This window comes from Schistocerca piceifrons, chromosome 3 (assembly GCF_021461385.2).
Source record: "Schistocerca piceifrons isolate TAMUIC-IGC-003096 chromosome 3, iqSchPice1.1, whole genome shotgun sequence".
Taxonomy (NCBI): Eukaryota; Metazoa; Arthropoda; class Insecta; order Orthoptera; family Acrididae; genus Schistocerca; species Schistocerca piceifrons.
Genome location: NC_060140.1, coordinates 67,953,399 through 67,981,362, shown reverse-complemented (window position 1 = coordinate 67,981,362; position 27,964 = coordinate 67,953,399). Strand labels below are relative to the sequence as shown.

At 44.3% G+C, this 27,964-nt stretch overlaps 1 protein-coding gene across 1 annotated transcript in view; it reads left to right on the top strand.

The window, feature by feature from the left end:
- The window catches only part of LOC124788397 (arylsulfatase B-like), a 375,465-nt gene that overhangs the window by 239,844 nt on the left and 107,657 nt on the right, over positions 1–27,964 (top strand). The window contains 1 exon segment of the mRNA XM_047255663.1: positions 4,305–4,434. Within this exon segment, the coding sequence (XP_047111619.1) occupies positions 4,305–4,434 (130 nt within the window).

The window sequence follows — 27,964 nt, the reverse complement described above, 5'->3', positions numbered from 1 at the left end:
CGTGGAAAAGCGACAAAATGTCGCGGAGCAGTGCATCGACACGAAAATACGTGAAGACGCGGATTTTCATGCGACAGCGGCCATGGACAAATTAGAGTCTGAGCTGCGCAAATTAGGGACAGGTTCGGAGGACACAACTGCAACCCCCGTACTCCGGGCAAAAGGAGGTCCGACACGATATTAGGACGTATCCCATCACCTTATTGTATTACGCTGTATTGGATGGTATTTGAGTTTTGTAGCCGGACGGGGTGGCCGAGCCGTTCTAGGCGCTACAGTCTGGAACAGGGCGACCGCTACGGTCGCAGGTTCGAGTCCTGCCTCGGGCATGGATGTGTGTGATGTCCTTAGGTTAGTTAGGTTTAAGTAGTTCTAAGTTCTACGGGACTAATGACCTCAGAAGTTAAGTCCCATAGTGCTCAGAGCCATTTGAACCATTTTTGAGTTTTGTATGTTTGGGTGAAATTGACTTTGCAGGCTACGTATTGGAGTGTAGATACTTCTTTCTGTATTGCTGATTGTTCTAGCGTCAGAAGGATGTATTAGACAAAGGACTAAAACACAACACTGAACCAAAATTTTACAACAAAGCCACTAAAAGCCGTGTAGCATGGTGAAGTAATATTAATGAAAGATTAAAATTTTGAGTCCCGAAATGACTTGCATAAAAATGGATTTTTTATGAAGTTGTTGATTCTAGTCGACTTTCCTGATAACAATGGACCGATACATATCAATCCATATACATGGTTTTTTCTATACTGCATCTATTAATAAAAAGTCAGTTGGTTATATATTTTCTTTTTCGCACAATGTAACTTGAATCCTATTGCTTCATCTTAGGTTGCTATATGAAGTAGTTACATGCTGCAGTTCCGTATACATTGTGAATGTATAATGTAAGTTTATAGCTACAGTCACTGTACGGTTTTACAAGTAAGAGACTTGGAGGATAATGTACTATACCTTGAGGTACTGCACAACTTTATGAATATCAGGTGGACCATGCAAGAGTAATAGGGATCACTCACTGTATCGACCCAGCAAGGTAGCGCAATGATTGAGACACTGGAACCGTATTCTGGAAGACACCGGTTCGAAACTACGCCGGCTCATTCAGATACGTCTTTGTGACGATTTCTCTAAACTGCTGAACACGAATGCCCAGACTGTTTCTTTGCAGGGCACAGCCTAGTTTCCACCCCCCTCCTAGTTTCTCCTTCTACACTAATAACCTCGTCGCCCACAGGAGATTACAACTATATATTCCTTCCATCCCTCTATCTCCGGATTTCATTTCTGCCTTTTGTAACAGGAAAAACTCTCAGAATGGCGTAAGATAATGTGAAGTTGCGACGGTTTTATTCTTAAATATAGTTAGACTCCCCGCCCCCCTAAAAATGTTATTACTATCTACACTATACTAGCCCCATTGGTGCTGAGACAACAGTCTGTGTAGGAGTTGTAGTTGGGCTTTTACGTGTCGGAACAAGATCGAAAATTTTTTAAATTTGTGCTGACCTGGTGTATTCACTCCTGGTAGTTAGTTCAAATGGCTCTGAGCACTATGGGACTTAACATCTGAGGTCATCAGTCCCCTAGAACTTAGAACTACTTAAACCTAACTAACCTAAAGACATCACACACGTCCATGCCCGAGGCAGGATTCGAACCTGCGACCGTAGCGGTCGCGCGGTTCCAGTCTGAAGCGCCTAGAACCACTCGGCTACTCCGGCCGGCCCCTGGTAGTTGTCCCAGTGCAAGGTAAGGAGAGCTGTTGGGTTTTCATCACGTGCTGTTATTGGTAAAAGTCCATTGCTGCTATATGGGACTCCGACCTTTAGAGTCAGACTATTAGCAGTAGAGATTTTAAAATGGTTGCCTATTGTTATATTCGCGAAGTTAGCATGACAAAACGACTGTCGGTATTAAGTCGTGTGCTCGGATCGATAAGCGATCTTGCAAATCCACATCCACACGTGAAAACAATCCATTATTGTAATTCATACATTTTTCATACACTACTGAGTAGCAGATAAAAATTTTCCCAATATCTAACTAGTCTGCATCGGTCTCAGACTCAGTGCAGGAAACACATCCCTTCAGATTTATGGGCAAATCTAAAATCTTCCTACCCTACCAACACTCAACTGTACTGACTGCCGGCAAGGCTTGAACTCTGCTAACTGCCAGCGCAGATCTGTTCCACGAGGGGCTATTCATAGCAACACGACAATGGAGCTATTCAGTACTTTTCTTTGGTTTTAAATTTTACTATGAGATAACTCTTGTTAGTAATGGCCTGCTTGTTAATGCCTACACTGAGATGTAACATACCCCATATACACTACTGGCCATTAAAATTGCTACACCACTAACATGACGCGCTACAGACGCGAAATTTAACCGACAGTAAGAAGATGCTGTGATATGCAAATGATTAGCTTTTCAGAACATTCACACAAGGTTGGCACCGGTCGCGACGCCCACAACGTGCTGATATGAGGAAAGTTTCCAACCGATTTCTCATACATAAACAGCAGTTGGCCGGCGTTGCCTGGTGAAACGTTGTTGTGATGCCTCGTGTAAGGAGGAGAAATGCGTAACATCACGTTTCCGACTTTGATAAAGAGAGGATTGTAGCCTATCGCGATTCGGTTTATCGTATCGCAACATTGCTGCTCGCGTTGGGCGAGATCCAATGACTGTTAGCAGAATATGGAATCGGTGGATTCATGAGGATAATAAGAATGCCGTACTGGATCCCAACGGCCTCGTATCACTAGCAGTCGAGATGACAGGCATCTTATCCGCATGGTTGTAGCGGATCGTGCAGCCACGTCTCGATCTCTGAGTCAACAGATGAGGACGTTTGCAAGACAACAACCATCTGCACGAACAGTTTGCAGCAGCATGGACTATCAGCTCATCGTGGCTGCGGTTACCCTTGACGCTGCATCACAGACAGGAGCGCCTGCGATGATGTACTGACCGACGAACCTGGGTGCACGAATGGCAAAACATGTTTTCCGATGAGTCCAGGTTCTGATTACAGCGTCATGATGGTCGCATCCGTGGTTGGTGACATCACGGTGAACGCACATTGGAAGCGTGTATTCGTCATCGCCATACAGGCGTATCACCCGGCGTGATGGTATGAGGTGCCATTGGTAACATGTCTCGGTCACCTCTTGTTCACATAGACGGCACTTTGAACAGTGGACGCTACATTTCAGATGTGTTACGACCCGTGGCTCTATCCTTCATCCGATCCCTGCGAAACCCTACATTTCAGCAGGATAATGCACGACCCCATGTTGCAGGTCCGCTACATTTCAGATGTGTTACGACCCGTGGCTCTATCCTTCATCCGATCCCTGCGAAACCCTACATTTCAGCAGGATAATGCACGACCCCATGTTGCAGGTCCTGTGCGGGCCTTTCTGGATACAGAAGATGTTCGACTGCTGCCCTGGCCAGCACATTCTCCAGATCTCTCACCAACTGAAATCGTCTGGTCAATGGCGGCCGAGCAACTAGCTCGTCACAATACGTCAGTCACTACTATTGATGAACTGTGGTGTTGAAGCTGCATTGGCAGCTGTACCTGTACACGCCATCCAAGCTCTGTTTAACTCAATGCGCAGGCGTATCAAGGTCGTTATTACGGCCAGAGTTGGTTGCTGTGGGTATCGATTTCTCAGGATCTATGCACCCAAATTGCGTGAAAATGTAATCACATGTCAGTTCTAGTATAAAATATTTGTCCAATGAATACCCGTTTATCGTCTGCGGTTCCTCTTGGTGTAGCAATTTTAATGGCCAGTAGTGTACTTACAAAAATTCCTCTTTTACGTTTTGTTTAGCAAATAAAAAGTAACGTTGCTTTCCATGGTCGCAATCACCGATAAACACTTTCTCACGACGGCGGCTGTCTGCTGCATTGCTCAGGATGCTTGACTGACACTAAAGCAGTGAGGATACACGAGCCATAATTGTTAGAGACTGTCTCCTGCAGGCAAGGAGACATTACTTATAGCTCTGATCCACTGCACTACAATAGGATTCATCACTCCTATTTTGTTCACTGTGACATTTCCTGACGGTAGTAAATCGCAGTCTACGGATAAACCGACAGACCGGGCTGAAAGTCTGGTTACTTTGCACCTGTGAACTGATTCTTAAGCACGGTAAGGACCAACGTGTGACTTTTGTTCTCTGACCTGATGTTGCTGTTGTTGAATTCCCATATGTCGACACTCTGCCTTTGTTATTTTTTTCAGTGTGCTGCGTGTTTTTTGCAGATGAAGGGCACACCCTGGGAGGGTGGTGTGCGCGGCGTCGCCGCAGTCTGGAGTCCGCGGTTGAAGCCCAGGGTTTCCCGGCAACTGATGCACATCACGGACTGGATGCCCACTCTGTACTCGGCCGCCGGTGAGTACAGCGAGCTGTTCACAAGGTACTGTTGAGGCTGTTCTGAAAATCACGATAGCCTGTGGAGAGTTCCTTTGTACTTCTACTACAGTCGTGCTGAGGCTCGGCAGTTGTGGGTGCTCTCTTCCTACCTCAGTTAAGACTTCAACATCGAAATGCTAGACGAACACATGCAGTGATCGCTATACGTTAATTTAAACCAATTAATCAAAATGTCCGATGCGTGGACAACTGTTTTGCAACCTATAAGGTCACAGTGAGACATGAAATTAGAAATACAAGTAGCTAACTATGTTTATTATTTATAGGTCGTCTAGTTAGGTCTAGTTGTCGGACGATCGGGTTTATAACTGCAAAGTTCGAGGGGTGTTGGAAACGTCCGTGCAAAATCCGAGAGATGGCACGATCGGCTCGTATCGAGGTCATGTTTAGTTAGTAGCGTATTTGGGAAGAACGCACACCACGTTTGAACCATATTGGTCTATTTCTTTGGCATTTGTGTGAATAAAGGAAGTCGAATGATTGTCAAAAACTGGACGATAAAGAATTTCGTGTGGTGATTAAATATTACTTTATGAAAGGCAAAACGCCTCAAGAGACTAAAGAGAAGCTTGATAAACATTACGGTGACTCTGCACCTTCCATTAGAACAGTTTATAAGGAGTTTCAAAATTTTCGGCGTGGCCATATGGGCACAAGTGATGCTGAATATTCTGGACGCTCTGTGGAGGTTACGACTCCATAAATCATTGATAAAATCGATGATATGGTGATGGATGAAAGAATAATTAAGGTGCGTGAGAGTGCTAGTTGGGTGGGCATCACGAATGAACGGGTACATAATATTTTGTATAAAAATTTGGACATGAGTTAGGTATCCGCAAGATGGGTTCCACAATTGCTCACGCTTGAACAAAAACGGAATCGTGTGAAGTGTTGCAATGATTGTTTGCTGCTGTTCAGGAAGAATCCGTAGGATTCAGCAAAAACTGTCAGTGTGGATGAAACATGGATACATTACTATACTCCTGAGACCAAACAACAATCTAAACAATGGGTTACCAAGTGAGAATCTGCACCAAAAAAGGCAAAGACCATTCCTTCGGCCGGAAAGGTTATGGCGACTGTCTTTGGGGATTCGCAAGGGATAATCCTCATCGACTATCTGGAAAAGAGTAAAACTATTACAGGTGCATATTATTCATCGTTATTGGACCGTTTGAAAATAGAGCTGTAAGAAAAACGCCGGCGATTGGACCGCAAAAGAGTCCTTATCCATCACGATAATGCACCAGCACACACCTCAGCAGTTGTGGTCGCAAAAATAATGGAAATAGGATTCCAACTCTTTTCACATCCCCGCCTATTCTCCAGACTTGGCTCCCTCGGACTACTATTTGTTCCCCAATTTGAGGAAATGGATGGAGAGACGAAGGTTTTTGTTCAAACGAGGTGATTGCAGCAGCCGTTTTTGCAGACTTGGACAATTCCTATTATTCGGAAGGGATCAACAAATTAGAACAGAGTTGGACAAAGTTTATAGGTCTAAAAGGAGACTATGTTGAAAAATAAAAAAAGTTTATCCCCAAACACGTAAATAGTTTCCATTTTTGCACGGACTTTTCAAACGCCCCTCGTAACAATTTATTGAACAATATCGGTTTGTTTTGAACGAATTTCTGTACGAACCAGAGAAAATAACTTTTAAGCAGTTACTGTCGTGAGGATATCCCAGTTCTCTGAACATTAATGGCAAACAGTGGCTCACTAGATGCTTAATTGCAACTTAATGTACCACTACCACATCGGAGGGCACGTCAAATATAATTAGAAGACTACTTGGGAAGCGCAGATTACTTTTGTAATCTGCACTGCTCGCAAATGTGAAATAATCGAAAGCAAGACTCGCGAAATATGACAAGCAATCATGCAACCGAAGCTGCACTGCAAATCCTGCTCAGATAACGGACAGCGCCAATTTCGAAATGCGAAAATTACTTGAAACTCAGCGAAGTACGCCACAACGCACAATTTGGCGCCGGATGGAAAGTGAATCAGTTGGTGGTCGAGAATAGCTGCCATAGACGTCAGGACGGGTCCAGACATCCTCTTTACAACAGGTCCCGAAACGAATCGTCGTTTCTTCATGATACTCTAGAAAAATTAAATTTGGGGGGGGGGGGGGGGGGGAGGGCGAGGGGAGTTAGATGTTCAGGCATTAACACAGTGATAAGCGAGAATTTCGCTTTCTTCTCCAGAATATTCGGTAATTCTGCACAAATGCACAATTAATGGCTGTCTGAACGCATTTTAGTATGCCGAAGGTTGACTCATAGCTTGGTTCCGCTCATTGGTCGAGTCCTTCGTGTTGAAGCACGGTGGCGGACAAGATTCACAAGACTGGATAACCATATTTTGGAGGCAGACCAACGAGTTTTCCCACAGTAGGCTAGCGGTGCCATACTGTTTTCTTCTGCGTTTTGTGTGTACCGGAAGATAAATTCGTCACACATGGCAATTCTCTGGGGGCTGGACGGCAACTCCTTTCAAAGGAGAAAGCCGCATTCGTAGCCGAAATGGACAGCCAGGGCTTCCTACAGACACTTCTGAGGAAAGCAGCACCCATGAATCCGGCCTCCTTCCATCAGAGTACCGCTGACAGACCTCCTGTGATCCGGCCGGAATTGCTCTGTGGTCAATCAGCCTGCTCGCTTTCCACAAAGGCAGACTGAAACCCTCCTCCATAAGTAGCCAGTCTTGTGCTTTCCTCAAACATAATCAAAAATAGATAAACATCGCATATTGACATGTGTCAAAATGGGAACCGAACGCCATATGGATAGCAGACATAATGCATCTAAGCAGAACAAGTTCACTAACATGACCCTACGCAAAGTTTACGAAATACGTTAGCCCTCTGCTAGAAACATTGTACTATAGATCCCTGTAGGATCGAAACCTTCCTAGCGACTGGAAAACTGCTCAGGTCATTACCGTTTTCAACAAGGGTCCTCGCACTGACGTACAAAATTATAAATCTAATCGCTGACGTCGGTCTGTTGTAGAATTCCGGAATATGTTTTACGCTACCTTATTACGAAATTTCTGGAGGCCGAACATCTCTCCAGAACAATGGTTGCAAAACAAGGATCACGTGAGACCCATTTCGAACTGTTCGTCCACTTGACCCAGAAAGCAGTGAGTACCGCCGCCCAGGTTGATGCCATGTTCAGTAGGCTTTCGTCATGTCACCTGATGAGCAACATATGTGCCTACAGCGTAACAGACCAAATGTATGACTTTACTGGAGAGTTTCTAGAAAACAGAATGCAACAAGTCATTCGTAAGAGAGAAAAACCGCCAGACAAAGTAAGTCTGTGCGCACCACACATGATCCACGACTGTTATCTTTCACAATATACAGCAACTCTCAACAGTATTTTGTAGTCGAACTAGTAGCTTGGTAGACGTGTTTATCTATAAGCGGAATGAAAACGAACCGGCTGTTGAGACTAAAGACTGTTTGGCTTCTCCGCGGCTATATGTATTCATTGCTGAGCGCAGGTAAGCATGGACTTTAGCCGTAAACAGTGTTTCCAAAGGGTTCATAAGTATTTTATGGAATGGGAAGACTACAACAAACGTAACTACATAAAACAAATCTAATTCTAATACTTTTATCTACATACAAATGCGCCTTAAACTAAAGAATATCGTTCAGATTTCAGACAAGCTGTCGTAACACGACTGATTCAAGGCAAAACTCGTTCTTTCGCTGCGATGGCGTTTGACATGTCACAACAGCTTGTGCGTGTTGGGCCTGGCGTAAGAAAAGAAGGGGAACAACAGACAACAACGCACAAAGTGGTTGCCCCCGAAACACCACCGTAAACGAAGATAGGAGCATCCGAAGGCAATAGATGGCTAACCCCGAAAAATCTGACCGGGCAATACGTGACGATCTGCAGGTTAAACCCGGTGTGAGGGTCCGTGTTTCGACAGTTAAACGTCGCTTAGTAGCTATAGATCTGAATGGCAGGCGATATTCTCGTAAACCTTTGATAAGTGCGAAAAATACGAGGCGTGCTTTTTAAGTACCGTTTTGAAATTAAAAAAAGAATTGCTAAGATATCTCAATAATTTTATTTTTACATTAAAGCCTGTACCTTAATCTACGCACTGACGCCATTACAGTCTGATTGTTCCTTGTTTACGTTGTGTACTGAGTGGTTAAGGTGCCTCCGATAATCGTGAGTCCCGCCGACTGTGAAGTACGGGCTGTTATAAGATTTCTTAGTGCTAAAGGCCTAAAAGCGATCGATATTCATCGTGAGATCTGTGCAGCTTACGGAGAAAACATTATGAGTGACGAAATGGTAAGAAAGTGGGTGAGAGCATTTAAAGATGGCCGCACAAATGTGCATGATCAACAACGGAGTGGGCGTCCTTCGGTCGTTAATGAAAGTCTGGTGCAGGAAGTGGAAAGTAAGGTGAAAACAGATGCTTTACGATTTCCTCCTTGCGGGATGACTTTCATAATGTTTCTCGTAGTGTTTTGTATGACATTGTGACCGAACACTTGGATTACCGAAAATTGTGCGCACGTTGGGTAGCGAAAAACAAGTCAGGCGGCAGACTTCTATGAGTAGGGTATGGTCAAGCCGAAGTCCAGACTTAAACCCGACAGAACGTCTTTGGATTGAGCTGGACTGACGTGTTCGCCAACAAAACTACACCAAGAAGGAAGCTTTCTACAGAGAATTGTGTGAGCAAAGGAAGAAGATAACTCAAGCGCCAGTAGCCAAACTTGCGGATTCTGTGCCGTCCAGATGTGCTGCAGTACTACAAACAAAGAGTTACGAAACCAGATATTGAGTCAAGAACATCACGAATCAATCCGCGAGTGTTTACTTTTTTTCTCTTTAGTTCAAACAAAGTAATTTTGAGCCTATGAAATCTGTTCATTTATGTTTTATTATTGATGCAAGGACTACAATTGTATAATATATGTAAGGAAATGAAGAACACTATATAAAAATTTTGTAATTAAATATTCTCGTTTAAATTTTCTCCTACAGAAATAGTTTTCAGAATGCATTACCTTTACAAAATACTTTTGAGCGATATTGCACATAAAGCCGATAATGAATAACATCGAAAATTCCATGAGATTGTAATAATTATAATGAAAATTCCCGACTCCATAAAATTGCAGTGAAAGCCAGGAAGAGCTGCAGAGGATTTATGTCGTGTTATCTCTCTGTACACTGGATATAGTGGCACTTCGAATATCTGTTCAGTATGTCGGTTTAAGTATCAGTGTTTCAAAATTACTTTGACTCTCGTCATAGAGTAATTACGGCTCAAGAAATGCTTATGGAACTGAAACTGGGCTGTCGTCTTTATATTCAATAAACATAAAATTACAAATATGGGAAATAACCTTGGTAGAAGCAGTTCCATTGACTTTCCTTGGATATAGCCAGGTATTGGAATCTATTCCAAATGTCGTTCACAGACAAGTACCTGATCGTTATTTCACAGCCAAGTACTTGATTGTTATCATGTTTCTCAATTGCGTGCGCTGTAGCAAGTCTGAGATTATGCAAGAAATGACTACAAAAATCCCATGCAAATGAACCGTACGACGATAAGTAGAGCTGTTGGAACTCGTATCTCGTATTGGTTACTGAGTTTTGAATTACCGTTTCGTTAGTTCCTAAAACGTTTATTTGCTCGCACGTTTAATTCCCCCCACCCGGTTTGTGCCTGATTCGGTCAGCGTCGGTAATTTTCCTATACCTCCATCACTGTCGAACTGACGGAAACTTTTCGTTACTCTCCTGTTCATCAGCAAAGTGTTGGTGCTAGCTCGGTAGTTTTTGGAATTCCTTCAGTTTCTTATTCTCAGCATCACAAATTGGTAATGACATGATGTACAGGAAACATTTTGCCACTCGCAATGTTTCCTTTCCAGAATGCAGTTAGGTCCGCATCGGATCGAGTGGGCAGTATTCGCAAATCTACATTTCCTTACTCCCGCGTTCCTTTCGTTCGTCCTGTGAATTCGAACATCGTGTGCAAACAATAGGGGCGTGAATCATTTTTGCGGTAACTGTGTGTCTCCAACACCAATTACTTCGAACTAACTACGTATCTTACGAAGTACTCAGTTCGATTGTAAAATTAAATAGAAACCATTGGTGAGTGGAGAAATAAATCGTATTTTACAATTCTAATGATAATTCAGTACATTTTTTTATATACAGCAAAGCGCACTTTCCGTCGACAGTCATACTCGGTCTCTTGAGGGTCTATAACAGAGTTAAAGAAATATTTATAAGAAATGATATCTAGTAAAGAAAGTAAAGTTTAACGAATATTTTATAACGAACAAGTATCTCGACAAAACTGAATGCATAAGGTATAAAATTTAATAGTTTCTCCTACAGCACTGGCAGTAAGTGACGTGACGAACATGTAGACATTAATTGATAGTATAAGGAACTGGCGAGGAAAACTTCGTACCATCCATATTTGCACTTATGGCAGTCATGGAGATAGGCACCTCCAGAATGGTGTGGTAGAGTGTAATACGGCCTCCTCCCTAGTGTCACATAGTGACTGATGAATTCGATGTAACATGACCTGGCTCCATACGGGATAGAATGTAAAATTTGGGGATCAATGTGTATAAGTGAAGATATTTTTATATGTGGTACGTTAGGATGTACAAACATCATTATGTTGCTTGTTTAATCTCTGCGTCGAACGGTCTTGCCACAGACACGTCTCAATCTGTACAAACTGATGTTTTCTGCATGGTCGTAATTGCACAATTAAGTGGACTAGCCTGTCGGTAAAGAGTAACCGTTCGGCGTTTCCACGTCCACACATTAACACCTGACTGCCACCAAGGGCGAAATAAGTGTAAATAGCTTGCTCTTGCCACACGCACTTGGAGGAACTAACCGACCTAATAACATAGTATCCCTAATAGCTATAATTATTGGTCTGAAAATGATGTACACACTGATGCCCCGTTGTACATCGTCCTCAGTCACCAATAAAAATTCTCTGGGCTTATACTTGTTACACCTTGTACGGGGCATATTCGGAAAGTAAGGCCCCATTAAGTGCGAAATGGAAACCACTGTGAAAATCTGATGAAACTTCGTACAGATGTGTTGGATAGTGTCTCTATTGTACCTGTCGATCGCTTCACGTCCCTCTTTTCAGTTCAGAGCACAAAGTGATCAGGTAGGCTTTTCATAATCAGAACATCTGAAAAAAAAAATGCGTGGCGTGAGCCAGTTGGAGTGCCGTCTTCATCATGAGATAGTTCTCTATGATTCGTCTATTGTCATACACTCTTTTTACGATAAGTTTGTTTGCGTGGCCATCCTCAGCAGCAAACACAGAAAAAATTGGTTCTTTACATAAAACCGCCTTTTCTTGCTCCAACTGTACTTTATTTTTCCCAGACACGTTTCGCCTTTTTCTTAGTCTAAGGCATCTTCAGTTGGTTATAGAATGATAATGTTTTGTTACGAGGGCTGTTCGGAAAGTAAGTTCCGATCGGTCGCGAAATGGAAACCACAGTGAAACTCCGCTGAAGCTTCGCACAGATATGTTGGGCAGTGTCACTACTATGCCCGTCTATAGCGTCAGGTCGCTCTTTTCAGTTCTGAGCCCACAGTGAACACAGAAAAATGCCTAGAAAATTGTGTCGCCTGCCTAGCAAGAGGGCCTGGAGACAGATTTCGGCTGAAGCGGTGCAGTCCACATAACTGTCATGCGGTTCGTTCTACAGGACAATTCTTGGCCGCACTCTGCAGGGGCAATGAAGATGCTCCTGCAGCGTTTTCGATGGGAAGCGTTCGATCACCCACAATACAGCCCGTAATTGGCTCCCTTTGATTTTTATCTCTGCTCACATGAGTCGTTGGCTATGAAGATAACCTTTTGTCACAGACAAAGAGCTATAGATCAGCATAGAGAATTGGCGGAAAGCATTGGTGGCAGCCTTCTATGACGGGGGTATTGAAAAGTTGGTACAATGCTAAGACAAATGTCTAAGTCACAGCGGCGACTATGTAGATACGTACAGCTGGAAGTTTTAGTTAACTGCTGCAGTTAAAACATTTTTGACTTTCACAGTGGTTTCCATTTCGCGGCCGATCGCAACTTACTTTTCGGATACGCCTTATATTTTTAGATAGTAAAACAGTTCACGTCGCGTTTTTTTATGTGAAATACGCGTCTGGGAAAAATAAAGTACGGTTTCAGCAAGAAAAGGCGGTTTCTTTTACAAAAAAACTCTTTTTACACTTTTCCCATTATTTTTCGGTATAAGATGTGGAGGGGCACACAGGGTTCTCATCATGTTCATAGTATTCACGTCATTCTTAGAAGAGCTTACCCTACTTATAAACATTCGTTTTAGTCACAGAAGAATCACCGGAAGCTATATTTATAATTTCTGTATCTTAGCTATACTATAATCCGTTTTTCATCTTCCCATACTGGCCAAACAAACCGCGGCTGGTCCTTAGCCTGACTCATTCCAGCCTGCCACACCGTCCGGTTGGCTGCATCTTCATCTCCCAGACCCATATCTGCATCTCTCTGATGGTATTATGACATGGTATTTTCCTGTTTTATAGCTGTTCTTCCTCTTCCTGCCATACGAAATTTCATTTTCACAACACTGAGGAAATGTATTTTCAGTTCGACGAACCACTGTATTTGTCCAAAGAATAAAGTATCGAAAGCTATATCTAGGTTACCTGTACTTCGTCTGATTTCCACAGTACTTTATTTTCAAAAGTGATGAGTTCATCTCTCTCTTTTTTTTTGTATATTGCGGTTTGACGATGGTCTGGTATATTGTTATTTTTGTCCGCCTGGATGGTAACTCACATCTTATGATGTTACGTATAACTCCAAGCCATCTTCCCTCAGCTTGAATTCTTGTTACGATCTCTTCCCCTACAACGTTTTGTTGGTCGATGTTGACACCGAAGTAGGTCAATACGTCTGTCGGATTGTTAGATGGTTTGGTCCTAACTGAGCCCTTCTTCCTATTACCATGAACTATGTTTTAACTTCATTTATACTTAGACCTGTTTTATTAGCTCCTTTCTTCGGTAAAGTTCCCATTTTGTCCATGTCTTCATGCTCTTTCCTATCACCACAATACCATCACCAAAAGCCAGAACATTTATCTTTTCCCCTATGGCGACTCCTGCACATTCTTGTGTTACTCTCCTAAGCGTGTTGGTGAGTGCCAAATTTAAGACAGTTGGTGATATAATATCACCCTGTCTCAGTCCTGTTTTTACCTCAAATGTTTCTGAGAACTGCCGCTGTACTTTCGCTACGCACTTTGATTCTGTCACACACATTTTAGTTAGCCTTATGGGCTTGTCCGATATCCCACACATTGCCATTATCCTCCACATCGTGTCACTGAATAAGGTGTCATTTTCCGCTGTTATAGAAAAATTTATATTAAATTTTATGTTACATTTCTATACAAAATAAATTATCGCCCGTATTACCAAGACACATTTAATTCCCCCGTGACAGCTGACAACAGTCTAAGTATTTGCTACGGCTAATACTCTACAGTTACGAATGGAAAAACTGGTAGAAGCCGACGTCGGGGAAGATCAGTTTGGATTCCGTAGAAATATTGGAACACGTGAGGGATCACCAATTTAGTATTGGAGGGCAGGGTGGAGGGTAAAAATCGTAGAGGGAGACCAAGAGATGAATACGCTAAGCAGATTCAGAAGGATGTAGGCTGCGGTACGTATTGGGAGATGATGAAGCTTGCACAGTATAGAGTATAGCATGGAGAGCTGCATCAAACCAGTCTCAGGACAAGACCACAACAACAACAATATTCTACAGATACTTCTCAGACATATTTACTAATACAATGAAAAATTGCCGAACATCGGGGTAATACAACACACGAAACTGCAAAATTCCAACTACTTTTTAATACACGTGGTATAGTTGGGGAGTAGGAAACCGAGAACGGGGGAGAGCAGTACCTGGGTCGAGAGGAGCCGGTTGGAGCTGGGCGGAAGTGCAGCCACCTGACAATTGCCGGCAATTAGGGCTGCTTTCGCGGAATGACGTCAGAGCACCGTGGCAGGTACAGTGGAGACCCGGTTGGCCCCACCGGACGCCAGCGCCTGCTCTGGTAGATCTGTCTGCTCTTCGCTTTATGACGCAGCATCCTCTTCTCCAGCCAGCGGCTGCTAGCCGCGTCCTGCCGAGAGCCTCCAGGGCAAAGCTGCGCGAGTGCCAGCGCCCTGAGGCAGCTACCGTTCTAGGGTACCAATAAGCGCAAATTGAGACGCGTATAGCACGTGTGACGTGACACGACACTACAGCGCGACGTGCACCTTCCCCATATGTCGCGCGGGCCCAATGCATATTGCGACGCGTGCACATACATTTGCACCAATAAGTATTGGCACAGTTACATTTTAGTGGTTGTAGGTTAAACGAGATATATATTTCAGAACAGAACCCAGACACGTGCCACCTTACGTTACATAGGTTACAAATATGTCCAAATCACCTGTTCGTAAAGTAACATACAATGTTATGAAAATAAACATCGCTCTTCTGCATCCAAAAAACTATTGGCACACGCGTATGAATCGTTCGGCGTGTTCGTTTTCTTAATTAATGTTCACCTTCTGATAGCTAGTCTGCATCCCTTTAGCATCTATAGCAGCGCGTAAACGCCTAGGAATGCTTTGTATTAAATTTCGAGTGATATCAGGGGTAATTTTCCCCCATTCCTCCAGAAGCACTTTCTCCAAGTCGTTTTTACAGGACGGACGTCTGACTTGTGTGGCAAGATGAGCCCACAGGTTCTCAATGGGGTTCAAATCATGGCTCTGAGGTGGTGTTAGAACCCTTCTGGGGGCATTGTACAGTAAGCACTCCTGGGTTTTCATGGCGGTATGTCTTGGGTCGTTGTCTTGCTGAAAATAAAACACCTCAGTAAGGCGCAATGTCTGTGCACCAGCATGTAAATTACCTCGCAACACGTCGATGTATCTCATATGATCCATTGTACCGTGGACTACAGCTAGATATCCAACGCCGGACGCCGCCATACAGCCCCAGCCCATGATACCGCCTCCACCGTGTGTGACTGTCGGATGCAGGTGTTTGATGTCGAGGTGCGTATTCGACTTGCGCCAAACTTTCTTTCTTGCATCAAATCCGAACACACAGAACTACGATTCGTCGCTGAATATCACAGTGTACCGAAACTCCATCGGCTTGCTGATGTAGTCCTTGGCAAATTGCAGGCGTTTCTGCCGGTTACTTCCGATATGTATGGCTTTTTCCTGGGAGAACGTCCGTGCAATCAGCCTCATTCAACACATTTCGTACAGTTTGGACACTAACCGTCTTGTCGGACGTTGTCTGAACTACCTTACCAATAGTTTCTCCACTTGTAGCAGGTTCCTTCCGAGAAAGTGTGATGATATGGCGACGCCCTCAGGTTGTAAGCACTTTTGGACGTCCACGATGGCATTTATACACTGTTATTCCAGTTTCTTTATATTTATGAATGATAGCTTGTACCGTGATGTAGCTAACAGACACCTTTGCTCCGATTTGTCGATGGCTTCTCCCTTGTGAATGGAGCAATGCCACTCTCTCACTCAATGCCACTGAATGTTTCTCCTCCTTCGGCCCCATGCTGACCACTATCGCGCAGTACAGCAACATACTAGCGACTGGGACGTCAACAACACGCAGTTGAGCGCGCGATGGCGATGAGTGCGGACAACGGAACGAGCGCGTCCCAGCCAGCCGGCTGGGTCGCTCCGGGGCCGGCCGCTGGCCGGTCGGTGGGGCCTGCCCTGCCGGCCGCTCCCCACAGGACGGATACAACGGCGACGACCCCTGCACCGACAACGGATTCTGAAAGGCAACATAACGAGGACAGGACCACGACGAGCGCTGTGCGAATGCAGAGCGGAGGACAACGTACGTCCAACCCCTATGACGAGAGACATCAGATAACACACAACGATCGGCAACAACGGGAACTAAGACGTGAAATACAACACACGATTCTGCAAAGTCAGGAAGTATACGACAACCGCACTAGTACAGTTCCTACTTCACAGCCTGAGGAACAAGTAGACGACGTGAAACAATTTTCTCCTCCAGAAGACGACGACGAAATGGAGGGAGTCTCCTCTGAAGAAGTTTGGACCATGCAGACCACCGACGGAGAGGGCGATTTTACACTAGTTCGCCAAAGAAAACGACTCAATGCTTCTCCTAAGCAGAACAACTCTCGGAAGCGACAACGTCCAGAAGAACTGAAAACTTCCAACCGTTATGCGGCTATTGCGACGGAAGATACTACGCATGCTCCAGAACGTATGGACCAGACGAGTGATGTCAATCTCGAAGCATATAAAGAGGGGACAGATGGCTCTGGCCGGAACTTACAACGCAAAGTCCCGCCCGTTACTATTTACCATACCAAGAACTACATGGAACTCAACAAGGCGCTGGAAGGAAATACGAGGTGCATTCAAGTTCTAAGGCCTCCGATTTTTTTTCTCCGGACTGGAAAGAGAAACGTGCGCATTGTTTTAAAATGAGGCCGCGTTCATTGTCAATACGTCCCAGAGATGGCAGCACCGTACTGCAGATGGAATTTTACCGCTAGCGGCGAGAATGAGAACTGTTTTAAATACTTAAAATGGCTACGTTTTCCTTCCTTGAACAGCGTGCAATCATTCGTTTTCTGAATTTTCGTGGTGTGAAACCAATTGAAATTCATCGACAGTTGAAGGAGACATGTGGTGATGGAGTTATGGATGTGTCGAAAGTGCGTTCGTGGGTGCGACAGTTTAATGAAGGCAGAACATCGTGTGACAACAAACCGAAACAACCTCGGGCTCGCACAAGCCGGTCTGACGACATTATCGAGAAAGTGGAGAGAATTGTTTTGGGGGATCGCCGAATGACTGTCGAACAGGCCGCCTCCAGAGTTGGCATTTCTGTGGCTTCTGTGCACACAATCCTGCATGACGACTTGAAAATGCGAAAAGTGTCATCCAGGTTGGTGCCACGAATGCTGACTGACGACCACACGGCTGCCTGTGTGGCATGTTGCCAAGCAATGTTAACGCGCAACGACAGCATGAATGGGACTTTCTTTTCGTCGGTTGTGACAATGGATGAGACGTGGATGCCATTTTTCAATCCAGAAACAAAGCGCCAGTCAGCTCAATGCAAGCACACAGATTCACCGCCACCAAAAAAATTTCGGGTAACCGCCAGTGCTGAAAAATGATGGTGTCGATGTTCTGGGACATCGAGGGCGTAAACCTTACCCATTGCGTTCCAAGGGGCACTACGGTAACAGGTGCATCCTACGAAAATGTTTTGAAGAACAAATTCCTTCCTGCACTGCAACAAAAACGTCCGGGAAGGGCGGCGCGTGTGCTGTTTCACCAAGACAACGCACCTGCACATCGAGCTATCGTTACACAACAGTTTCTTCGTGATAACAACTTTGAAGTGATTCCTCATGCTCCCTACTCACCTGACCTGGCTCCTAGTGACTTTTGGCTTTTTCCAACAACGGATGACACTCTCCGTGGCCGCACATTCACCAGCCGTGCTGCTATTGCCTCAGCGATTTTCCAGTGGCCAAAACAGACTCCTAAAGATGCCTTCGCCGCGCCATGGAATCATGGCGTCAGCGTTGTGAAAAATGTGTACGTCTGCAAGGCGATTACGTCGAGATGTAGCGCCAGTTTCATCGATTTCGGGTGAGTAGTTAATTAGAAAAAAATCGGAGGCCTTCGAACTTGAATGCACCTCGTATTGACGGCAGTCTTAAGGCCATCTACCAACGAGACAGGATCAAATATCACTTTGACACCTATGAAGATCAACGGCGGGCCATCAATCTCTTTTCGTCGAATGACAAAATACACATCAGGCCGCAGACGACAAGGACTTCGAAGTGGTTGTCAAACGTCTACCTGCCGAAGTTACGGAGGAAGAACTGAAAGCCGCTCTGATAGAGAGGGGTTTCCCTGTCATCAACGTCCACCAGTTTAAAAATCGAGACGACCACACGAAGGAATTACGACCTCAAGATGCTTACTGTGTCACGTTGCTAGCCCAAAAGGAGAACTACAAGATTTACGACATCAAATACCTTCTATATACTAAAGTCGTTATTGAAACCTACAACAGACAAGAAGGACCTGTTCAATTTCGCCACTGCCAGCGATTTGAACATACGGCTAATTATTGCAGCTTGCCTGCTCGCCGAGTTCGATGTCGAGGGCAATACCGATCCTCAGCTTGTACTCATACCCGAGGGGCTCCGCCGAAATGTGCTAACTGTGAAAAGGACCATCCTGCCACATGGCGAGGCTGCCAGAAGTGATGTGGATTGGCAGGAGACCAACCCACTAAATTTAGAGGAAGCCGAAAGGCACGCGTTTAAGCTCACGCAGGCTGGCGTGAGGTGTGGAGCAGGACTAGGAAATTAGAACTTAGAAAAACGGACGCAGATGGTGGAATACTTAACTTTAATCCATTAATGTTGAACGTAGCTCTTGTCTGTACATTATTTACAATATCAATAGCAACTGATAATGGCGCCTTGCTAGGTCGTAGCAAATGACGTAGCTGAAGGCTATGCTAACTATCGTCTCGGCAAATGAGGGTGTATTTTGTCAGTGGACCATCGCTAGCCAAGTCGGCTGTATAACTGGGGCGAGTGCTAGGAAGTCTCTCTAGACCTGCCGTGTGGTGTCGCTCGGTCTGCAATCACTGATGGTGGCAACACGCGGGTCCGACGTATACTAACGGACCGCGGCCGATTTAAAGGTTATCACCTAGCAAGTGTGGTGTCTGGCGGTGACACCACAAGAAGTACCAGGAACTTCTCAGGAAATATAGACAGCGATCTTCCCCGCAGCCCTCTCAACGGAGGACTCGTGTAATACGGAACTCCAACCTGACGCCACACCCTCCGCCCCACCGTCAGCCAACGCCACAAGAACAGCCGGCGGCGACACGGCAGCCAGTAACACAGCCTCCTCCTGGATCACTTCCACCTCGACAGCACCGCCAGCATTACTCATACGCCCACGCAGCATCATCACGCCAACCGGAACCGGAAACCTACGTCTCACCAGCTCATTTGATGGAATCCATAGCTCCAGCGCTCTCTGATGTCGCGAAACTTCTCACCGCCGTGCAGCAACAACTAGTGGGGATACTTTCTTTAATCGAAAGTGTATTGAAGGCCTTTGGAACACCTTAAGATGGATCGCCCTGCGACCACGAGAAACCTGAAAATCTGTATATGGAACGCCAACGGATGAAACCCAAGAAAACAGAATTCACTGAATTTTTACAACGTCACAAAATCGACATCGCACTTGTATCGGAGACGCACCTTCGTCAACTGAGCTCAGATTTCGTAACATGTACGTCTATAGAACGGACAGACAAGGCCAATGAGGTGGAGGGACCGCAGTTCTGCTTAAAAGGGAACTGCGGCACCATCATGAAACGCTACCACACCTCCAACATCTGGAGGCAACAGCAGTAACTGTTCGATCGGCGGCAGGCAACATCACTTTCATTGCGGCGTACAACAGCCCCGGTAAAAACCTTGTGCCAGACGACCTAAGGAGTATCTTCACCAATTTTGACAAAATCTTCCTAGGAGGTGACCTTAACAGCAAGCACGTCGCGCGGAATTCCCGGCGTACGAACCCTCGTGGACGAACTTTGATTGCCATGGAAGAAGAACTGGGCGTCACAGTACATGGCCCACGAGAGCCGACACGGGTTCCTTACGTCGATAGACAAGAAGAAGACGTCCTAGATATTGCTATCATCATAAATATTGAAACCTCCAGCTGCGCACCGTCGACGATCTTTCGTCTGACCACCGACCTGTTATCAGCATAGTGGAAAACGCAACAGCCAACCTTTCGCCCCCCACCTCACAAACTCTGAACTAGGGTCAATTTCAGACATATCTTGACAACAATATCTGCCCGACGCAGGACGTTTTAACACCGGAAACCATCGACATCGCGGTACAAACTTTGACGCAGAAGGTAGCCAAACGGAGGGCAACTACTCACACGGTCTACCCTGTAGTAGCTTTCGACGAGTTCCCGCCTCTACTCCAAGAACTGAAGACACAGAGAAACAGGAGCAGGCGACGTTGGCTCCGCTATAGAAACCCGATCGATCGACGAGAAACACACATCTTAACACGAGAACTGCACAGGAGAGTGGCCGAGTGGCGACAGCAGGTCTGGGAAGATAAGATGGATAAATTCTTACTTCGAACCAGGAACGAATGGCAGGTAGTCAAGAACATACGACACCAGCGGCCACCTAAACGAGCCATGAGAGGACCAGATGGCCTCCTCTATGACGATCTCGCCCAGGCGGAGCTGTATGCTACGACTTATCAAGAACACCGGCCCCCTTGAACGACGTCCGCCTGCAAGAACAGGAAGCCGTCGTTACAGCAGAATGGACTGCTTTTCGTGCTGCGCCTGTGCAGAGCCGCACACAACTCACCACACCAGCAGAGATCCATAAAATTATCCGGAAGACTCGGAATAATGCGCCGGGCAACGACTCCATAAGCAACACAGATTTGAAACATTTGCCCAGGAAGCCAACTGTGCTCCTTACCCGAATTCTCAACAGCTGTCTTCTGCAGGGATATTTTCCTACGGCATGGAAGACGGCTCGAGTAGTTCCAATACCCAAGCCAGGTAAAGACCCAGCAGAACCCAACAGTTACCGGCCAATTAGCCTCTTGCCGACCCTTGGCAAGGTGCTCGAGCGAGTGCTGTTGAAGAGGCTCCATGACACGCTTACAGCGCATGATGTTATACGACCCGAACAATTCGGTTTCAAGGACAAGTTATCTGCCGAACTTCAACTTACGGATTACCGAACGGATACAAGACGGATACAACAAGTAGCACTTCACGATTGGTGTCTTCCTTGACATCGAAAAAGCTTACGATAAGGTGTGGCGGCCCAACCTTATCTTCAAAATGTATCGCACTACCCCTATTGCGGATTGTTACATTAGACTCATAGACAGCTTTCTGCAGGACAGGAAACTGTATGTCCGAGTCGACGACAAAGACTCCGAAATGAAAATGATCCCCGCAGGAATTTCGCAGGGCTCTGTCATTTCGCCTCTGCTTTTCAACTTATATATAAATGATATACCAACAGTCCCCCTTGTTACGGCAGGTTTTTATGCGGACGATAAGGCCTTTCTGACAACTGGACGACACTTGGACCAGCTAATCGCTAGGATGCAGCGGCAACTTGCTGTAATGGAACGCTGGGCGCTGCAAAATAAGATAACCAACAACCCGACGAAGACGGCAGCCGTTCTATTCACACGGAGGAAACCAGTTCTGAACGACGGACTCCAAATAGCTGACCAATTTATCCCATGGTCGCCGGGAGTGAAGTATCTCGGTGTCTACCTTGACAAAAAATTACTCTTTACGCAGCATATTGACGACAAGAAGACGGCAGCCCAGAAGATGGCCAGGTCATTGATTCCGTTCCTGAAGAGTAAGGATCTCAACCCTAAGACTAAACTCCAGTTGTATAAGGCAACAGTGGAACCCACAATGCTGTATGGCTCCACCTCGTGGGGAACTACGTGCATCTCCAACTACAACAAACTCCAAGCGCTGCAAAACATTTGCTATCGATGGATCACAGGAGCTCCATGGTGGACAAGAAACGTCGACAGCCGCACCGCACTCCACGAGACCACTATACAAGAGAAAGTCCATGACAAGGCTCTACGAGTTTTTCACAAGATCGATGCCCTTAGGAACGGTAAACCCACAAGTATAGCGTACCGAAGTCAATAACGTTTCACCCCCCATAGGCAATTTGTCATAACATGGGGAAGCAGTCACACATAACAGCCTTGACACATTTCACCGTACACAGGAGATAGACATCACCATATACAGCAGGCTAAAGGACCCATTGCGACCCCAAGCCTAACTGAATGTGTAATAAATAAAGTGTTTTCCTTTTATCCTTACATCCCATCCTAGAAGAATAAGTCATCAAGGATGATCTCTTCAGTCCACACTACACACTATATTAAAAAAAAAAAAATCACAACACGCAGTGTCTATTGCATCAGCAGATGGCGTTCCGGTACCTGAAAACCCAGCAGTATACCGAGAAGCCACGTTCTGTGCCAATACTTTTTGTGTGCAGAGGAGATACATGTTTACCCTTAACACTCCATTTCTTTGTCAATGGTAGGTACTGTGGGCATAACTGTAATGTCTGGTATGTGAGGTAGCACGTACATGTGCGGTGTACCGGAAGGTGCGGCGTTTCTAACCAGCAATGATAAATACCCACGTGTGCCAATACTTTTTGGCGCGACTGTACTTCGCACGCGCCGATTGACGACGCTCTTCGCCTCCAGAACCAAGCGAGCGCACCTTGATATCTTTCTCAAACGATTTTATAGAAACTATTCACTGCAAATATTTGATTTTTGCCTTACTTCTAGCGTTATATGTCAGCTTCGTGGCGAAGTGCCCATAATGTCGCTAATTGTCATGCTTATTGTGATATACACATTTTAGTACGACACTACGCACAACTCAAAAAGTTTGCAATGAAAAGTAGGGGTCGCTATGATTTTGCGTTTGGTGTGTATTACACCATATGTTGTTGCGCATGAAATTTAGATAACATATTGAATTTTTGTTTAGACTTGGGTGGAGGTCTCCAGCTGTCTCTGATCTCGAGAAAATGGATCCTATGTAGCACATTCACTCCCGATCTCACGCCCAGGGGAATGAAATAATTTTACATCCTTCATATCTCCTAAGCCGCTCGAGACATCGAAGCGAGATTTTGGCAAATGATGGCACACAAAGAGCAGAGTAGTTTGCGAGTTCGTAAACACATTGAACTTTCTTATCTATGACGATTATCGGAAACTCCTATCTTATTTTTTCATTCCAGTGACTGTAATTCTTTAAGAGGTATCGACAGCTAGTGAGACAATAGATTCCTACTATGAAAATAAACATGAAATTTCTTCCCTTATGTTACCACAAACCGAGACAATGCGGTTTCTCGTAAGCTATTGATTCTCTGGTCACCAAAAATGGCTCTGAGCACTATGGGACTACAGTCCTGTAGAACTTAGAACTCCTTAAACCTAACTAACCTAAGGACATCACACACATCCAAGACCGAGGCAGGATTCGAACCTGCAACCATAGCGGTCACGCAGTTCCAGACTGTAGCGCCTAGAACTGCTCGACTACCCCGGTCGGCTCTGGTCGCCAGTTATTTGTTTAATGAGAAAATATTTCAGATGTCAGTCACAATAGCTGCTGCAAAAATGAGTTTGTGCAAATTCTACTGTGTTTTGGCAAAATAAGTACTCTCAAATCTGCTAAAAGGAGAAATTTGGCCGTTACTCGTAAATGTTGATGCTTCTTCGAATGAGAAAAGGTTAACAATTCACACAAAAATAAGTCGCCAATACTGTTGGAATTTTGGTTGAAACCCTTAACCTATAGTACTTTTAACAGTGAGCGACTGGAATGGAAACTTAGCAAAGGATTATATTCCTTTTACTCATCTGAGCAGCATCAAAGTAGTGACGATCGCACCCTTCAGGCGGAATGACACGCAACATGCCTGGTGCCGGTTACTCAGCTACACCTTGTCAAACTGACAATGCGTAGTTCGCGAATAAAATAGCTGTCATTTATAAAAGTAAACAACTGATACCTGGCACAACACAATGGTCAGTGTATCGTCAGCAGTTGAGGATAATGCGCACGACAGGAATGCGGAAGCTAGTCAAGTGTGCTTCGTGAGAGGAAGAGTTCACGTCATTCGGAAAAAAATTGTCATGAAAACAGATCTGCCTTTGTCAGAAATACATTTCAACAAAATAAATATATCAAATCACGACGCTCTTTCATGATACTCATACTTCTTAAACAATACAGATCACTGCTTCATTTGTGTAGCCTTTTGTGTAATTAGTTTATTAAAGCTGATACCGTGCATGCAAGCAGTGAAATGCTGTTTTCGTCACGACGAGCCGATGAAAGCATCGTTATTCGTGATTGCTTCTTGACAGTTTCTAGAGCTTGCAGTGGAAATGTCCACATGAACGTAGTATGTGTTCCAAAGTTATATATATATATATATATATATATATATATATATATATATATATATATATATTTATCAGTTTGTGAAATCCAGTCTTACAAATTTACTCTCTGTGATGGACACACGTCCAGATCATCCGCTCTCAAAACTCCGCCATCTCTCTGCCCACATCCACCACTGCTGGCGGCTCACCTCCAACTGCACAACGCTACGCGCTGTTCACATCCAACTGCCCAACACTACAATACCGAATATTCCAACAATGCCAACCAGCCATCTAATCTTCTGCATTATTTTGTAGCACCACATTTAGAAAGCTTCTATTCTCTTCTTTTCTAAACTACTTATCGTCCACGTTTCACTTTCATACATGACTATACTCCACACAAATACTTTCAGAAAAGGAGACAACTAGTAGTGGTACAGGATACCCTCCATTACGCTTTATTTATGTAGCTGTACTAAAAGCCTGTGGCTAAGGGTCTCATGCAATACTGTTTGTTTTATTTTGCCTCTATAGGTTGTAACCTATTCAGCAATCGTTTACATAGAATAAACAGACAGATGCACGGAGAAAATGCGTGAACGCATATTTAGAGAATCGGAAGCTCAAGTCTTCAGTTCTTTTTTCTTCCATAGATATTTAACAAATACAATGCTAAGTAAGGAAGACACATTTATGTTATCATTATACACTATTTCTTAAATTTAATAATAACTGATAGAGGAAAGGTGCCTAATATGAGACACACTTTTGTAAACCTATTTGAAACACCTAAAAGTAAGTGCAATTGTATTTTTTATGATGACAAAAATATCTTTCATTATTTAATTTTATCATACAATTCTCGTATTTGCAATGATAAACAATTTTTCAGAGTAGTTATAAAATCTTCACAAAGAAGGCATTTCGTAGATAATATGATACAGTAATAATATTTTGCTTTAATTATTTTATTACAGAATAATGACATATTAATATACAATTTTTACTTGTTCATTCATTTATGTTATCCTTCACTCATTTCACACTACTTAGCTTTATATTAACGACATCCGGGACAAACAAAATTGTCTTCTGTGACACCGCAATCTTCATGAGCCCAGCGATAACATTTCGTACACTGTGCCCATTTCTCCGCGTGTTTGTCTTCAGAAAAGCGCCCAGTACAGAACAAACGCTCTGCGTCATCGTCATCACTGCTGTCTGTATCCCCGTTGTCATCAAGATGGACTTCGGATGCCGAGTAACTAGGCGTTTCTTCTGCTTTAGGTCTACGATTGGAAGATTTCCGCTCTTTTCCCCAAATAACTTTCTGGCTACTTTCTTGGCTTCAGCCTCTGATTTCTTCTGTTTACATTCTTGCAATTGCTTCACATAAGAAGTTGAAGTTAGTAACGCAACAGAGCATGAACGCGATGTTTGACCTTTTTTACTATCTCCAACTGGTTTTGCGATGTGTGGGAGAGGTGTGATGTCTGCCGGGCTGACAGCTTGACCATCACCGTCAGTAGTTTCATTTTAGTTTTTGGCATCTCTTTCTTGAAGAGCGTCAGCATGGCGATGAACTGAAAATTCATGTTCCCTAAAGATATTTTTGTTGCATGGGATGAGACCTGTTTTTGGGGGTGAAGACATTCGCAGATGCTTCCATTGTTGCTGTTCGGCTGTAAGCTGCCCAAATAACCTGACTGTCAATAATGGGGTTACTTGCCAACCACCTTTCAATCTCTTGAGCATAGTAGGTTTTCAAAGGCCCTATAAATCCGACGTCAAGTGGCTGCATTTTATGCGTTGAGTGAAGTGGCAAACATAAAATATGAACATTGTTTCCACGTGCTTTATCTTTGTGTGGGAATAATGCCCATCAAGAATCAAAATGACAGGGTAATTTGAAAATGGCTTTACATGACTCACAAAATGATCAAACCACTGAGTAAAAATGTGAGTTTGTATTCAGCCACTTGGACGACAAGCTGATATTGATCCTGAAGGTGCGCCGTCCATCAATTCCTGCTTGATATTCTTCCTTGGGAAGACGATTAGCGGTGGAACATAAGTGCCAGCTACGTTCATAGACGTTACAACTGTGATTTCCCCTTCTGCTGAAGTCAAGGCAGCTACTTGTCTCTTTCCTTTCATAGCAATAACCTTGCTGTGTTTGTGCTGCACAGACGTCACCCCAGTTTCGTCAACATTGAAGACTCAGCCGGCCGCGGTGGCCGTGCGGTTCTAGGCACTTCAGTCCCGGAACCGCGTGACTGCTACGGTCGCAGGATCGAATCTTGCCTCGGGCATGGATGTGTGTGATGTCCTTAGGTTAGTTAGGTTTAAGTAGTTCTAAGTTCTAGGGGACTGATGACCTCAGATGTTGAGTCCCATAGTGCACAGAGCCGTTTTTGAAGACTCGATGCGGGTTATGGTTGACTTTAGATAGCACAGATTCGTAAATATCAAAAATTCTCCATACATTTTCTGGAGTGAAAACTTTCACTCTTGCTGCTGCAAGACCCTGAGGAGTTCTCATTGACAAAATGCGATGTCTCTTAAGGAAATCTCGGAGCGATTTATTTCCTGCTGAAACGTTTTCTGAATTGAAGGGACTCTTCAGCCTATTCCTGACTGGAAGGCTATACTTCGTATGTCCTTAAACTTAAGAGCATAAAATCGTTCTTCCATTGCAAGGCAGTATTTCCCTAGTTCATCTTCCAGTTGAGATGAGAGAACACTCCTTCTGCCAAGATTAACACCAACCAGCTTCTCGGGTGGACGAGTTTTATTCTTCACATACCTCTCCAAACTACATTTTGGTAGAGCAAAAACTTTTGAGGCTTTTAAGTACCCCATCTAGCCATTTCTCACACATGTAATGGCACAAACCATGATGTCTTTATCCCACGTTTTCCTTTTAGGTGCCAATGTCATCTACAAAGAATAAATACAATAATCAGACATACCTCTTAAAGGACTTCAACTTCTATGTGAACGGAGTACTTTGAATTTGCAGTAATATTGATCAAATTCTGAGAAAAATACTGCCTTGCAGAAACGTTCCAGAAAACATTCCAATTTCTGATTATAAGACTAGTCAAAGTAATCCCAGTTCATGATAATTTAATCGAATTAAAATAAACACAGTTGCCAAAATTTTACTACAATAAATGATAAAATATTTTTATCTCATATTGTGTAAATTACATATAACAGATCGTGAGAGAAGGAGTTCCCCCAATATGCGATAGGTATCGTAATATGCGA